The sequence below is a fragment of the Mesoplodon bidens genome, assembly GCF_964165515.1.
Source record: "Mesoplodon bidens genome assembly, chromosome: 3".
In the NCBI taxonomy this organism is placed as follows: Eukaryota; Metazoa; Chordata; class Mammalia; order Artiodactyla; family Ziphiidae; genus Mesoplodon; species Mesoplodon bidens.
Window position 1 is genome coordinate 60,640,152 of NC_138178.1, and position 14,075 is coordinate 60,654,226.

At 41.5% G+C, this 14,075-nt stretch overlaps 1 protein-coding gene across 1 annotated transcript in view; it reads left to right on the forward strand.

Moving 5' to 3' along the window:
• The window catches only part of THSD4 (thrombospondin type 1 domain containing 4), a 588,944-nt gene that overhangs the window by 258,510 nt on the left and 316,359 nt on the right, over positions 1-14,075 (forward strand). The window contains exon 7 of the mRNA XM_081227432.1: positions 13,653-13,789. Coding sequence (XP_081083558.1) covers positions 13,653-13,789 — 137 coding nt within the window. The remainder of the gene's footprint in view (positions 1-13,652; positions 13,790-14,075) is intronic.

Here is a 14,075-nt window from a genome sequence, read left to right on the forward strand (position 1 = left end):
TGTCTTGGCCTCTCCCGTTGTGGAGCACAGGCTCCGGACGTGCAGGCTCGGCGGCCACAGCTCACGGGCCCAGCCTCTCCGCGGCATGTGGAATCTTCCCGGACCGGGGCACGAACCCACGTCCCCTGCATCGGCAGGCGGACTCTCAACCACTGTGCCACCAGGGAAGCCCTAGATACAATTTTTAAATTGTACTTTGAAGGTGCTAATGGACCCTGAAGACCTTGGCTAGGGAGCCACGATGCTGGCAGCAGCTAGTTCTGCAAAACGGCTTTGGGTCTCTGAGATTGAAAGGAAGGCTGCACCTCATTTAACTCAATGGCCACCATCCAAATCGTCCCAACAGTCAAGAAGTGGGCTGCTTTTCATGCCTCTTCTGTACACATCCTTTGTTTTTCCTTTTTGTCTTTGCCCATCCTTTCCCCCAGATATCACAAAACACTGTTTCAGCCTGAGGTTTCAATTAGGTTCTGGCGTGATGAGCTCATGCCACGCTTTGTGTGGCCACGGCAAGAACATCCTTCCCGGTGCTTTCTTAGAGAGGGAGCCGCCGGGGCTGCTGAATTCCCTTTTCATGCCTCCACAAGGGAGCCTCCGTTTCTCATTTGTCCAAATCCTTGTTTGTCTTTGGGAAGTGAAATGCTTGCATTTGATTGTGATTGGGATGGATTGACGTCTTTTCAAGTCCTGTGGAGGAATGAAAGCCAAGCTTGCTCAGAGGGATTATTCCCCTGCTTTCAGTCGGGTTGAATGTTGCATTCGTTTGGTAAATAGTGGTGGAGGGTCCCACCCCTGCCTTTTTCTCTGGGTGGTTGTGCCTATTTGGACAGAACGTGCTCTGCCTGCAGAGAAGGCCCGAAAAAAAGTCTCTTAGCAAATAACTAGGACCTGAAAGGGACAAACGAGGCTGGCTATTGAGGCCTTTCAGTGTCACAGTTCCCATCTTAAGGTAAAAATGATCCCTTTCCACACTTGTCATGTCAATTCCATGGGCCACCATGCAAGAGTAAATTCACCAAGCCAGCAAGGAGGAGAGGCTTCTTGGTTCCTGGCTCTTATAGAGCCCCCGGAAAAAGGCAGGAGTCTAGCTGGTCAAAGCAGCCGCTGGCTGGGGTTCTTTGTGTCTGTCCCGTGTTTGTGCATGTGCAAGTGGCCTCTGCTCTGTCTGTCTGTCTGTTTATTTTGTTTGGAAAGCTCCTGGCTGTCTGGGATTGTATCTATTCATCCCCCTCTGTACAGAGGCATGTAAATGAGCTTGTTAATTCAATCAAACAATTGATTAGGCTGTTGTTTTAATGTGCTCAGCGCTGTCCTAGGCACAGCAGGAGGGCATGAAAGATGCCTCAGTGGGGTCTTTATCTGTGACCTTGAGCAGCTCCGGAGCCTTTCTGAGCCTCCTGTTCTTATCTGTGGAGCTAGAAGGTCAGACTACCTGATTTCTAGGACTCTTCCTGCTCTGAGGTTCTCTGATTGAGGTCCTGAGAGATGGAAAGAACTGAAGCCAGCTAAAAAATAAGACCTGTTGTGGTAGAGAATACAAATGAGTTATGTAGAAGAATATGTCCTTTGGTTGTATCCAGCGTAAGGTTGCTAGCAAATAAAAATAAAGAACGTCCAGTTAAATTTGAATTTCAGATAAACAAATAATTTTTTAATGTATTTAGCCTAAGTATGTCCCATACAACATATCTTATGCATCTGAAAATTTTAACTGGGCATTCTGCACTTTATCTGGCAACCCCGATCCAGAGAGATCATGAGAACTGTGGACTTAAAGAAGGGTCACCTCTCCAGGCTCACTCCTCTCCAGGCTGTCTCTCCAGCCACACTGGCCTTCTTTCCACTCCTGCTACCACAGGGCCTTTGCACAGGCTGGTACCACTGCTTGAGATGGCTTCCTCTCCATCCCCTCTCTCATAAAACTAATTCATTCTTCAGATTTCAATTCAAAAGTCACTTCCTCGGTAAAGCCTTTCCTGATACCGTAGACACAGTGCATTTCTCTGTTCTGTATTCCCTGGGAGACTCTGCCTTCACGGCACTTGTCACAGTTTTTATGTTTGTGTATTTCACAATCATATGCTGGAGGTAGGGTTTGTGTTGGTAAATTGGAATGTCAAGGACATTCTGGAGAGGTGAACAAAAGAAATAGAGCCACAGAGGTGAGAATGCCCATGGTGTGTTTCCAGAACAATGAAGAGAGTAGTTGAGTCGTTAGTTAGTGAAAGACCCACTTGTAGAGAATGATGTCCTCGAACCCCATCTTAGGGGCTGGACATAGATGTTCTGAGGAGACTGACGAACTCAGGATGGCTGCAAGAGGAGTGGTAATGCAATGAAAGTCATTCTTCAGCGGGTTTTATGAAGCCCCAGAAGGGAAAGCTGAGTCCAAGGTTAACTGGGGCTCCTTGAAGTTCTCCCCTGAATTCTGAGAATTTGTCATACTAAGCCATCAAATGGCTTTTGATGGCCTGAAGCCATCAAAACTTTCTTCCTGCTGAAACCTTCTTTTTCTAGTGTCTTACCATGTCTGCTCTTAAATGTTTAGAAGAGAGAGCCTTTGTTAGAACCACTGCTTGGTATGTGGATTTGCTACATCTGCCCACACATTCATGCAATTAGTTTTACTACCTTATGGATCAGCTCATATTGTGTTCTTATCACTGTTGATTGCTTTGGCCTGGGGCCAACAGACTCTGGAAGATACATGTGTGCATGCACACTTATTTACATGAACACACTTATACACATAATGCACACATAAATAAGTACACATATACACACAAATATATGCACACAGGCATTCCTACACCCAGATATATGCAACATATATACATACTACACACATGTAAACATACCCACATACACACACATATACATGCATACCTATACATATATATATTTTTTACTATGATAATGGCAGGAGATGGGAAGTCAAGCCACCCTCCTCTGGGTATTGCCTGCAGAGATGGTGTCATTTCCTCTGCCTCTGAGTTTCTCTGGCCTCTGAGACTTTTACATGGCAGTTTGTACCAGAGTTCCCTTCCCCAGCTTCCTTCTCGGAGCTCTCAACAGCCTCAGTCCTTAGCAGGAAAAACCCCAGCCACATCGTTTTGCTGGAGGCTATGTATATATGCCGTATTTTAATATATCCACATCCACTCAGATAGATATATATTTTTCCATAAGAAACTGGTATGACCTCCCACTTCTATTGAAGCTGTCAAGCTGCTTTCCTGACAGTTGGCCAAACTGGCTTTCTACTGACAGAACCCCTTTCACACTTTCATTTTTTTATTAAATGTAACATTTTAAGATGTAGCACTACATGTCACACAGCTTGAAGAGTTTTGAACAGCATGATATTTTTCCATAATGGTATTTGTTTTCAGTCACTTTTTCCAGCTTTGGATTTACTATGACATGAGAGAAAAAGAACACATTTCAGAAAAAAGGTTGGGTAACTTGGACAAAGTTGGCTTAACCAATTCCTGTGAAATTACGTGTCTAGGAACTTTCTCCAAATGGGAAGCTGCTGCTGCTCCACGTTCTGCTATCTGGAAAAGTGCAAGGAATGCTAGCCGTGGTGCTTCGTAGAACTCAAGACAAGTGTGTTCATTCTTTTTACGAGAATGATGGTCTTGCATGCCCTGGGCTGCCGATCTGCCTCTGCAGCCTCATCTCAGCTCATCTTCCCTCACTCTCTACTTCCACCATGGAGGATGTCTCTCACCCCTCGAATGGGCCATGTGCGGTGATGAGCTTGCCTGAGCCTCAGGGCCCTCATCCTCCAGGGGCGAGGATTAGCTGAGTCAATGTACATAAAGAGTCTGGCACATAGTAGGTGCTCAGTAAGCAGTAGACATAAAAATTGTAAAAGGCAGGAAGAGGTTAGGTAGCCAGAGACAAATGCAGATGCTAAAGAAAGAGAAGTTCCTTTTCCCTCTCCGTTTCCTGCATAGTATATGGACCGTACCTGCCAGCTCAGAAGGGAACTTCCTCCTTGAATGGCCTCTTGATTACAGTCTCGACTGGCTGGCTTGCATGTATAAAACTGTAACCTTTGATTTAGTTAGCTGAACATCATTTTATGTGTCAGCTTTGGCAGTGCATTCCCGAAGTGTCAACTAGTGGTCTGGTTGCTGGGTGGGTCTCCTTTCCCCATCCTGGTTCAATAGCACCAATTAGAACAATGGTTCTCAAAGTGTGGTTCCTGGGCCAGCAGCATTAGCATCACCTGGGAACCTGTTAGAAAGGCAGATGCTGGGTTTGCCAAGAATCAGACACCTAATGAGTCAGAAACTCTGGGGCTAGAGTCCATCAGTCTGTGTTTTAATGAAACCTCAAAGTGATTCTGAGTACACTGAAGTTTGAGAACCACCATTAAAGTGTTACCTACTAGAAGTGTGTGTAAGTGTGAGCAGTGCTAAGAGGAATTTAACATCTATGCAACATTGAGCCAGTGATTTTTCAGGATTTAAAAAAGGCATTTTGTGTACTGTTTTTCATCCAGATCTCCAAGTCTGTTAAGACTGTCAATTAAATAAGATTCAAAGTTTAAACTATATAGTTGCAGTGTGGGATAGAAGGTTAGGGGTATTATTGTCCATAATTGATAAGCTGTATGCTTTTGTATTTAAGTTTTTATAATGGAATGCACGCCCAAACAATTTCCTTTTCAGAACAGGAAAAGCTAAGAATTAATCTTGCCCCTCTTCTCTACTTTTTCAAACAGTTTTCTAATTCCGGAGAAGAGTCTGGGCTCTTAGAAGCATTCTCCTCATCTTATTTTCCATAACTTTGTACTGGAAAATACAGTCTGGGGGAAAGCAGTTTATGTAGTAATCATCTGCGTCTAGTGCAGAATTTGGAGTCCAAGGGCAGGCAGATCCTTCGTCATAAACAGGAGGATTAGCACGTAGATAATGTAGTTGGCAGAGGTCAAGCCCGGCACGGCTATGGCTATGGCTCTGGCTGCCCTGGATTGTTCACCCCCTAGCAAATGCTGCAAACTCCGTGCCCATTGCTAGGACTTTGGGCAAACACCTTTTTATTTTATATAAATGTTACATACACAGTTAAGACAGTGTATCCACATGTTTCTAATTCGTTTACACTTCACTCATCAGCATGTGTTGGGTGAGCACCCTGCCACGTCTGAGTTTTATGAGCTGCATTTACGAGGCTGCTTTTCTTGAACAGGGATATCACATATTCTACCAAAAAAATGGAACTTGAGCCTGGGAAATGAGAGCTTCAGTGTTAAACTTGGAGTGAACTTGTGAAGTTTGAATGGATCTGAAACTAAGCACAGATGTTATTATCCATTCTCCAAGAATAGCCTCATGTATTTATTCACAGAATGTCTCTCCTCTTTTCTTACCTGAAGTTTTCTCTCTAATTAAGGGAAGGCGAAAGAATGTGCATTTGTGGGGAAAGCTTGAACCTCATTTCCTGCCATTTTGAGGAGTCTCCCTCTTGCTTACTAAGAGATAATGCAAGCCTTGGTAGTAGCAAAGCTGGCTGAAATCTAGAACCTTCAGCAACGTGTTGCTTTCCTGGAAAGCAACATTTTTGCTCTCCCACTTATGCTGAGTTCCTAAAAAGACAGCAAGGAGTTTTATAGTTTTGTGTTAATTTTGAATAGAGATGGAAGGGACCCACCACTGATAGAAACTGTACAGGATTCCATTTCTCAGAACCCAAATTGTTGGAGTTATTTTTTAAATTCTTTTTAAAATTAATTTTTATTGTTTAATCTAAGTTACCCATGCATGTATCTTACAGAGTCAAATAATTCTACAAACTTTGCCCCCTCCAGTATTTCTCCTCCCCAATAATTTTAGCTGTTCTTTTGATATTTACCTTCTTATCTCTGAATAATGCTTATATCATTACTTCTGGATTTCTCAGTTTCAGGTATTTTCTGTTGAAGGTGATGATGTCGCCCTCTTTCATCATCCTCTCCCTCCACCTCACCATACTTACACACTTCCCATCCCACACACTCTCAATGTAATTATGTTGTAATTTTGGTTAGATTAATAACCACTGCTTACAGTATGACTATGTGCATGCGCTTCACAGCTGAGCCATAATTGTGTACTAGGTCAGGTCTCCAGGATGCTAATCCTGAGGCAGAGATTTGTGCCCAGTGTTTATTAGGCAGTGATTCTGGAACTATGCCTGTGAGGGGTGTGAGATGCAGGAATGAACAGCTCTGAGCCGGGAATTACCCCAAACTGAGACGGGATGGGCCATTGTACAACCACATGGACCCGTCCTTGGACAGGGGCTATCCCCGGGAAGGAGGTTGGTGAGGCAGCTCCCTTAGGCTGGGGGCAAGTTCCAGAAAGACACAGCTGTGAGCTAACAGCAGGCAAAACTCCCCGCTGCTGGGGGAATCCTGACTTGGATTGGGATGGTAATGGTAGATAATCTGAGCACCCTAACACCCTGGTCCTGGGCACCTGGTGGGCTCCTTCAATCTGGAAACAGAAGTTTTCTTGTTATTTATGTGATGATTTCTTGGGGATCTAGGAAGCTAACTGCTGCTGCTGCTTTTTTTTTTTTTTTTTTTTTTTTTTTGTGGTACGCGGGCCTCTCACTGTTGTGGCCTCTCCCGTTGTGGAGCACAGGCTCCGGACGCGCAGGCTCAGCGGCCATGGCTCACGGGCCCAGCTGCTCCGTGGCATGTGGGATCTTCCCGGACCGGGGCACGAACCCGTGTCCCCTGCATCGGCAGGCAGACTCTCAACCACTGCGCCACCAGGGAAGCCCTGCTGCTTCTTTTTTAAAAAATAACAGCTTTATTGAGATAAAATTCACATACCATAAAAGCCACCAATTTAAATAGTACAATTTAGCAGCTTTTAGTATAGAGTCATGCGACCATCACCATTATATAATTTCAGAACATTTTCATCACCCCAGGAAGAAAGTCCATACCCATTAGTAGTCACTCCACATTCTCGCCTCCCTCCAGCCCCCGGCAACCACTAATCTACTTTCTACCTCTATATGTTTGCCTATTCTGAATATTTGATATAAATGTAATTATACAATATGTGACTTTTTGTGATTGGCTTTTTTCTCTTAGCATAGTGTTTTCAAGGTGCATCCATGTTGTAGCATATATCAGTGCTTCATTCCTTTCTTTTGTCACGTAATATTTCCTGTATGGATATACCACATTATGTTTATCCATTCATCACTTGGACACTTGTATTGTTTCTACTTTTTAGCTATTATGAATAATGCTGCTATGAATTTTCATATACAAGTTTTTGTGAAGATGTATGTTTTCATTTCTCATTGGTATATTCCTAGAAGTGGAATTGCTGGCTCGTATGGTAACTCTACATTTAACATTCTGAGGAACTGCCAAATGTATTCCAAGGAAGCTGTTCCATTTTACAATCCTATCAGCATTGTGAGAGGGTTCTGATCTCCCTACATCCTTGCCAGTGCTTCTTATTGTCTTTTTTTTTTTTGGGGGGGGGGCATCCTGTGTGTGAAGTGATATCTCATTGTGGTTTCAATTTGTATTTCCCTAATGACTAATGATATTGAGCATCTTTTCATGTGCTTATTAGCCATTTGTATATCTTCCTCAGAGAAATGTCTGTTTAAGTCCTTTGTCCATTTTTAATTGGAATCTCTTTTTATCTTTTGGTTATAAAAGTTCTTCATAGATTCTGGATACAAGTCCCTTATCTGGCATATGATGTGCAAAAGTTTTGTCTCATTCAATGGGTTGCCATTTCATTTTCTCAATAGACTTCTGTGATAAAGTCCAATTTATCTTGTTTTTTCTTTTGTCACTTGTCCCTTTGATGTCATATCATCTAAGAAACCATTGTTAATCCAAAATCATGAAGATTTGTGACTATGCTTCCTTCTAGAAATTTTATAGTTTTAGCTTTTACATTTAGGTTGATGATCCATTTTGAGTTAATTGTTATATATGGTGTGAGATAGGGGTCCAGCTTCATTCTTTTGCATGTAGATATGCAAAGTTGTCCCAACACCATTTGTTGCAAAGACTATTCTTTCCTCATTGAATTATCTTGGCACCCTTGTCAAAAATCAATTGACCATAAATATAAGGGCTTATTTCTGGACTCTCAGGTCTCTTCCATTGATCTGTGATCTAGCCTGTGATAATATCACACTGTCTTCATTACTGTAGTTTTGTAGTAAGTTTCAAAATCAGGAAGTATGAGTCCTCCAACTTTGTTTTTCTTTTTCAAGGTTATTTTGGCTATTCTTGGTTCCTTGTATTTTCATATAAATTCTGGGATCAGCTTGTCAATTTCTGCAAAAAAGACAGCTGATATTTTGATTAGGATTGCACTGAATCTGTAGATCAATTTTGGGGAGTATTGCCATCTTAACAATATTGTCTTTCGATCCATGAACATGGAATTTCTTTCCATTTATTTAGATCTTCCTTAATTTCTTTCAACAGTGTTTTGTATTTTTCAATGTGTAAGTCTTACACTTCTTTTGTTAAATTTGTTCCTAAGTGTTTTCTTCTTTTTGATGCTATTGTAAATGCTATTTTTACAATAAAAAATAATGCTATTATTTTAAGGTTGTTTTATTGATAGTGTATAGAAATATAATTGATTTTTGCATATTGATCTTATATCCTGTAACTTTGATGAACTTGTTTATTGGTGCACTTAAAATTTTTTCTATACACAAGGTCATGTCATCTGTGAATACAGATAGATACTTCTTTCTTTTCAATCTGGATGCCTTTTCTTTTTCTTGTCTATTTTGCCCTGGCTAGAAGATTGTTTTGTTTTTTGTTTGTTTTTTGTTTCTCTAAAATCAGTAGTAATGTCGCCTCTCTGTTCCTAATTTTAGTATTTTGAGTCTTCTCTTTTTTATTCTTGGTTAGTCTATCTAAAGTTTGTCAATTTTCTCCCTTTAAAAAAAAGCCAACTTCAGTTTCATTGATTTTCTCTGTTGTCTCTCCCTTCTGTGTTTAATTTATTTCCATTCTAGGTTCCTTCTTCCTGTTGGCTTTGAGTTTAGTTTTTTCTTCTTTTTTCAATACTTAAGGTGGGAGATTAAGTTATTGATTTGAGATCTTTTTTAACATAGGTGTTTATAGCTATAAATTTCCCTCTAAGCACAACTATAACTGCATCGCATAAGTTTTGGTATGATGTGTTTTAATTTTTATTAATCTCAAAGTTTTTTCTAATTTTCCCTGAGTTTTTTTTCTTAATCAGTTATTTAGAAGTATGTTGTTTAATTTCCACATATTTTTGAAATTCCTAAATTTCTTTCTGCTGTTGATGCCTAATTTCATTCCATTGTGATCAGTAAGCATGGTTTGTATGATTTCACTCCTCTTAAATTTATTAAAGCTTGTTTTGTGATCTAACATTTGTTCCCTTCTGGAGAATGTTTCATGTGTACCTGAGAGGAATGTGTATTCTGCTCTTCTTGGGTGGAAGGTTCTATAGATATCTACTGGCTCTAGTTGTTCTATCCATTATTGAAAGTGGAGTATCAACGTTTCAAACTATTATTGTTGAATTGTCTGTTTCTCCTTTCAATTCTGTCAGTTTTTGCCTCATGTATTTTGGGGCTTCATTGTTTGTCTTCCTGATGGATTTTATCATTGTAAAATGCTCTTATTTTTCTTTGGTAAAAATGTTTGTCTGAAAGTCTGTTTGGTCTGATATTAGTATAAGCCACTCCAGCTTTTTCCAATGTTCTCATTGCTTTTATGAAGGAGCTGATTTTCAAAGGCTTTTAGCTAACCATTCTGGAAAGTAGAACCTCTGACTAATTCTTAAATATGCTTATAGATAATTTTTCTGTTTTTAGGCCTGCTTTCTCCCCTATTTCCAAAGTTGCCTTCTGGAGATGGTACAATACTAGGTAGCTTCATTGCTTCAATTCCTGCTTAAGATCCATTTGCTTGGGTCTGTCTGCTAAGTCATTTCCATGGATCCTTCTGCTTCCCACCTTCCAAAATTTTATAACTGTTAGCTCTTTTTCTATATTCTTTGCCCTTTATCACTTAAAAATGTCTTCACTCTTAGATCAATGGATTTTCCAATTAAAGAGTTCAATGAGTGATTTAAACATTTAACCTGTATTTGAGGGTAAACCCTTTAGCTGTTAGTCACTTTATTCTAAGCAACCTGAATTTTCTTGTATATTCTCCAGAATTTTAAAAAATGATCAGCGGGCTGTTTTACTATCAGGGATCCAGGCAATATCCTAAATTAAAAATAGTGCTTGTATTAACTTTTAAATTTAGGCATGGAATTTGAACATCTTTGATTCAATGTAAGAATAATCAGCTGCTTCCAGGTCTATTCACTACTTGATTTTTCATAGAGCAGTTGTTCCCAAACTTGACCATGCACTAGAATCACCCAGAGGGCCTGTCAACATACAGGTTTCCAGGCTCCATCCCCAGGGTTTCTGCTTTAGGAGTTGGAAGTGAGGCCCAAGAATTTGCATTTTCAGCAAGTTCCCAGGTGATGCTGATGCTTCTGGTCCTGGGACCACACTGAGAGTCACTACCTCTGTGGTGTGTGGAATGTAAAGGTATTCCCTGTGGGGTTGGGGAGGACTTTTAGGAAGCAGATGAGAGCAGAGAGGGAGAGCAGTAAGAGGGAGATAAGCACGGAGGAGAAGGATGTGCCCCCTTGCTCTTATCCTGTTGTTCTATCTTGTGCTCTCCTGTTTTGTCTCCTCTCTCTGCAAGGAGGAAACCATAACAAAATCTTCTTAGAGAAGAGGCTCTTGACATCAGAATTGTAATTCTATTCAAGGGGAGAAGAAAGGAGTGAAGTGACCATCCATGAAAAAACATTAAACTGTAGCCCTGCAGATGTATTTTTATGTGGCATTTTAAAGTGGTTGAGGAGTATGAGCAGGGTCTGGAGAAGTCAGGGCTAATGTAATTTTATGAGATGCTCTACATAAAATATTGCTAAGGCAGCAGGATTCTGGGCAATTTTGTCAGGTAGTCACTTGTCCCCAGGTTTCAGTTACCTCCTAGGATCCCCCTTTTTCTTGTTGCAAGTCTGAGAAGGCAGGGACACTGCCTAAGCCACATAGGCAGAGGGTCAGACCTAGTAGCTGGTTTGGGCCACAGGTAGGAGAAACCCAGACCTAAGGCCATTCCTCTGGGTTATTTACATGTAGCCATTTGCTGTCATTGTCTCATGTTTAGCCATCTTTTTTTTGTTCTCAGAATGTTCTTCCATAGTATGATTGCAAATATTGAGGGTTAAAGCTGTGGCTGCCAAAGAAAGTATTCCAAAGGAGAGAGGTAATTGGGAGGAAGCCCAGAGAAGTGAGAACTCAAAACACTTGCCCTCTGTGAGGCTGCCTTTCAGACACTTTCATTACAAAATGCAATGCACCTGGATAGTTCCTGCTATTACTTCCCAAAGTAAGGAGCTGGGAGAGAGGAAATGGGGTCTGGATACATAGATGACATGAGAAAGCAGGTTGTAGGAGACTAGTTTTCCCTCTAACTTGTCACTTCCTTTGTTAGGCCTGGTGTGTGTGTGTGGAGTGTGTGTGTGTGTGTGTGTGTGTGTGTGTGTTTAATCCATAAAATGCCAGTTTGGTTTCAGACATTCCCAAAGGTGCTTCGTCTCTGGTAACCTTTGACTTTTCCAAGATCACCTCATATCTTTTGGGCAGCCAGCGTAGGAAATCAAGTCTCCTGACTTCTCCAGTAGAGCTCAGAGTACACAGAAGATTCAATCTTCCCTAAACCATGTGGTCCCAGAGGTTGCCTGTGATTTCCTGTTAGCGGTTTTCAATGGCTTTGGAGTAGAAGGAAGTTCGTTGCTATGACAGTCAGGCAGCCACACTGGGGAAAGTATGATGTATTGTGTTGTGTAGGAAAAAGTTAGTATTATCCAATGCAGTAATCAGATTTTCAGACAAAGGCATGACCCTGGAACATGCTGTTTATGGCTGAACATAGCATTAGTCTTGTCTCCAAAAACAGTTAAACAAAATCAGTGTGTACTTGGCATGTCTTTCTCCCTTGGATATGGAAATATATCTCACCTGAACATTTTTCTCATTCTTATTTTGGAGGCAACTAGGTTGCTCTGAAAATATTAGTTGTAGCAGTAATTAATGTAGTATTTATTGAGCACCAGGCTTTGGGCTGGTGAAGTACTTTTTGTGAATTAACAAAAATATAAAGAAACACCCCGAGGTAGGGGAATCTATCTAGTGGGGAGAGAGGAGAGAAAGGCAAAAACAAAAACAAAACAGAAAAACCCCAAAGGCCAATATTCATTTATCTATCCCTCCTTTTATTCCTCAGGGATTTATTGAGCATTTGCTACGTGCCCAGCTCTCTACTGAGTGTTGGGGATATAAAAGTGAATAAGATAGACACATCTCTGTGGTCCCTCAAAGCCATGCTTCAAATGAAGTTTGTTTAACCTTATAGTAGAGGAGGCTGGGTTAGCCGGCGATGGATGGACGTATAGAGTAGATCAGGATCTGTGGAGGGCTTCCCAGAGGGGGTGACCTGGGAAGTAAAGCAAAGTAGAAACAGGTGCTAGCCAGAGGAGCAGTGAAACAATGGCTGGACAGAGGAAGTGCTTAGTTGGGGATAGAATGCAGATTTAAGGAGGAACAGGAGGAAATGAAACTATAAACGTAGGCAAGGTACAGCTCCTGAAAGATGTTTTATCCCTTGCTGAGGACTTTGGACTCCACACTAAGGTGATAGGGAAACCACTTAAATATCTGGTAATGGAGGAATTATTACAGGAAATTCAGCCATTTAAAAGAACATAAAATGATATAATTGTATAGATTTTAAATAATAAAAAGTAGAACATAAACATTGTGTGCTCACTGTGATTGCTGATTTATACGATATAATTTTGACTATGTTAAAGCATGGGAGGATGTCTAAAAGTGGAGTCTATTATTTGCATTGTGAGATTCTTTAAGAATTCCTTGGGCCTCCCTGGTGGCGCAGTGGTTGAGAGTCCGCCTGCCGATGCAGGGGACACGGGTTCGTGCCCCAGTCTGGGAGGATCCCATATGCCGCGGAGCGGCTGGGCCCGTGAGCCATGGCCGCTGGGCCTGCGCGTCCGGAGCCTGTGCTCCACAACGGGAGAGGCCACAGCAGTGAGAGGCCCACATACCGCAAAAAGAAAAAAAGAAAAAAAAAAAAAAAAAAAAAAAAGAATTCCTTTACAGTATTCACTCAGCATCGAATCTCTACTATGTGCCTGTAGATCAAGATACAACCCCTTCTCTCTACCATCAAATAGAGAGAGATCTAATAACTTTCACGCATTTTAAAAGGTGTGTGACTATGAGATGTCCAGAATAGGCAAATCCATAGAGACAAAAAATAGATTTGGTGGTTGCCAAGGTCTTGAAGGGAGGAGAGAATTGGGAGTGACAGCTAACAGGTCCAGTGTTTCCTTTTTGGGGTGATAGAAATGTTCTGGAATTAGTTCACGGGGATGGTTGTACAACACTGTGAATATGCTAAAAACCACTGAAATGCACACTTTGGTTAAAATGGTTAATTTTATGTTATGTGAATTTTATCTCAATAAAAAATACAGGGAAAAAAAGATGCTTATTGATTTTTGGGTTGTGCTTTTCTTTTTCGGTAGCCAAGGGCAATCGGAAGTGTGAGCTGAACTGCCAGGCAATGGGCTACCGCTTCTATGTACGACAGGCTGAGAAGGTCATTGATGGTACCCCCTGTGACCAGAACGGCACGGCCATCTGCGTATCTGGGCAGTGCAAGGTAAGTGCCCCTGGACTGGCGTATCTGGAGTGGGTCTCGGGTGTTTGATCTGTGCCTGCCGACTGCACTGTTTGCCAGGCTGTGGCGTGCTTCCTCCCCACAACTTTTGGTCCCCTCCACTCCAAACCATAAGCTCTGGGAGAAGTGCGTAAGACAGGGCAGCTTGTTTTGCTCCGTGTTTTCGATCTTTGAGAGTTGCCAAGTCTCACTCTGGCATTTCAGTTATTAAGTGACTTATGCACGTTTATATCACATGCGTCGTAAGAAACTCAGCGATCTTTCCTTG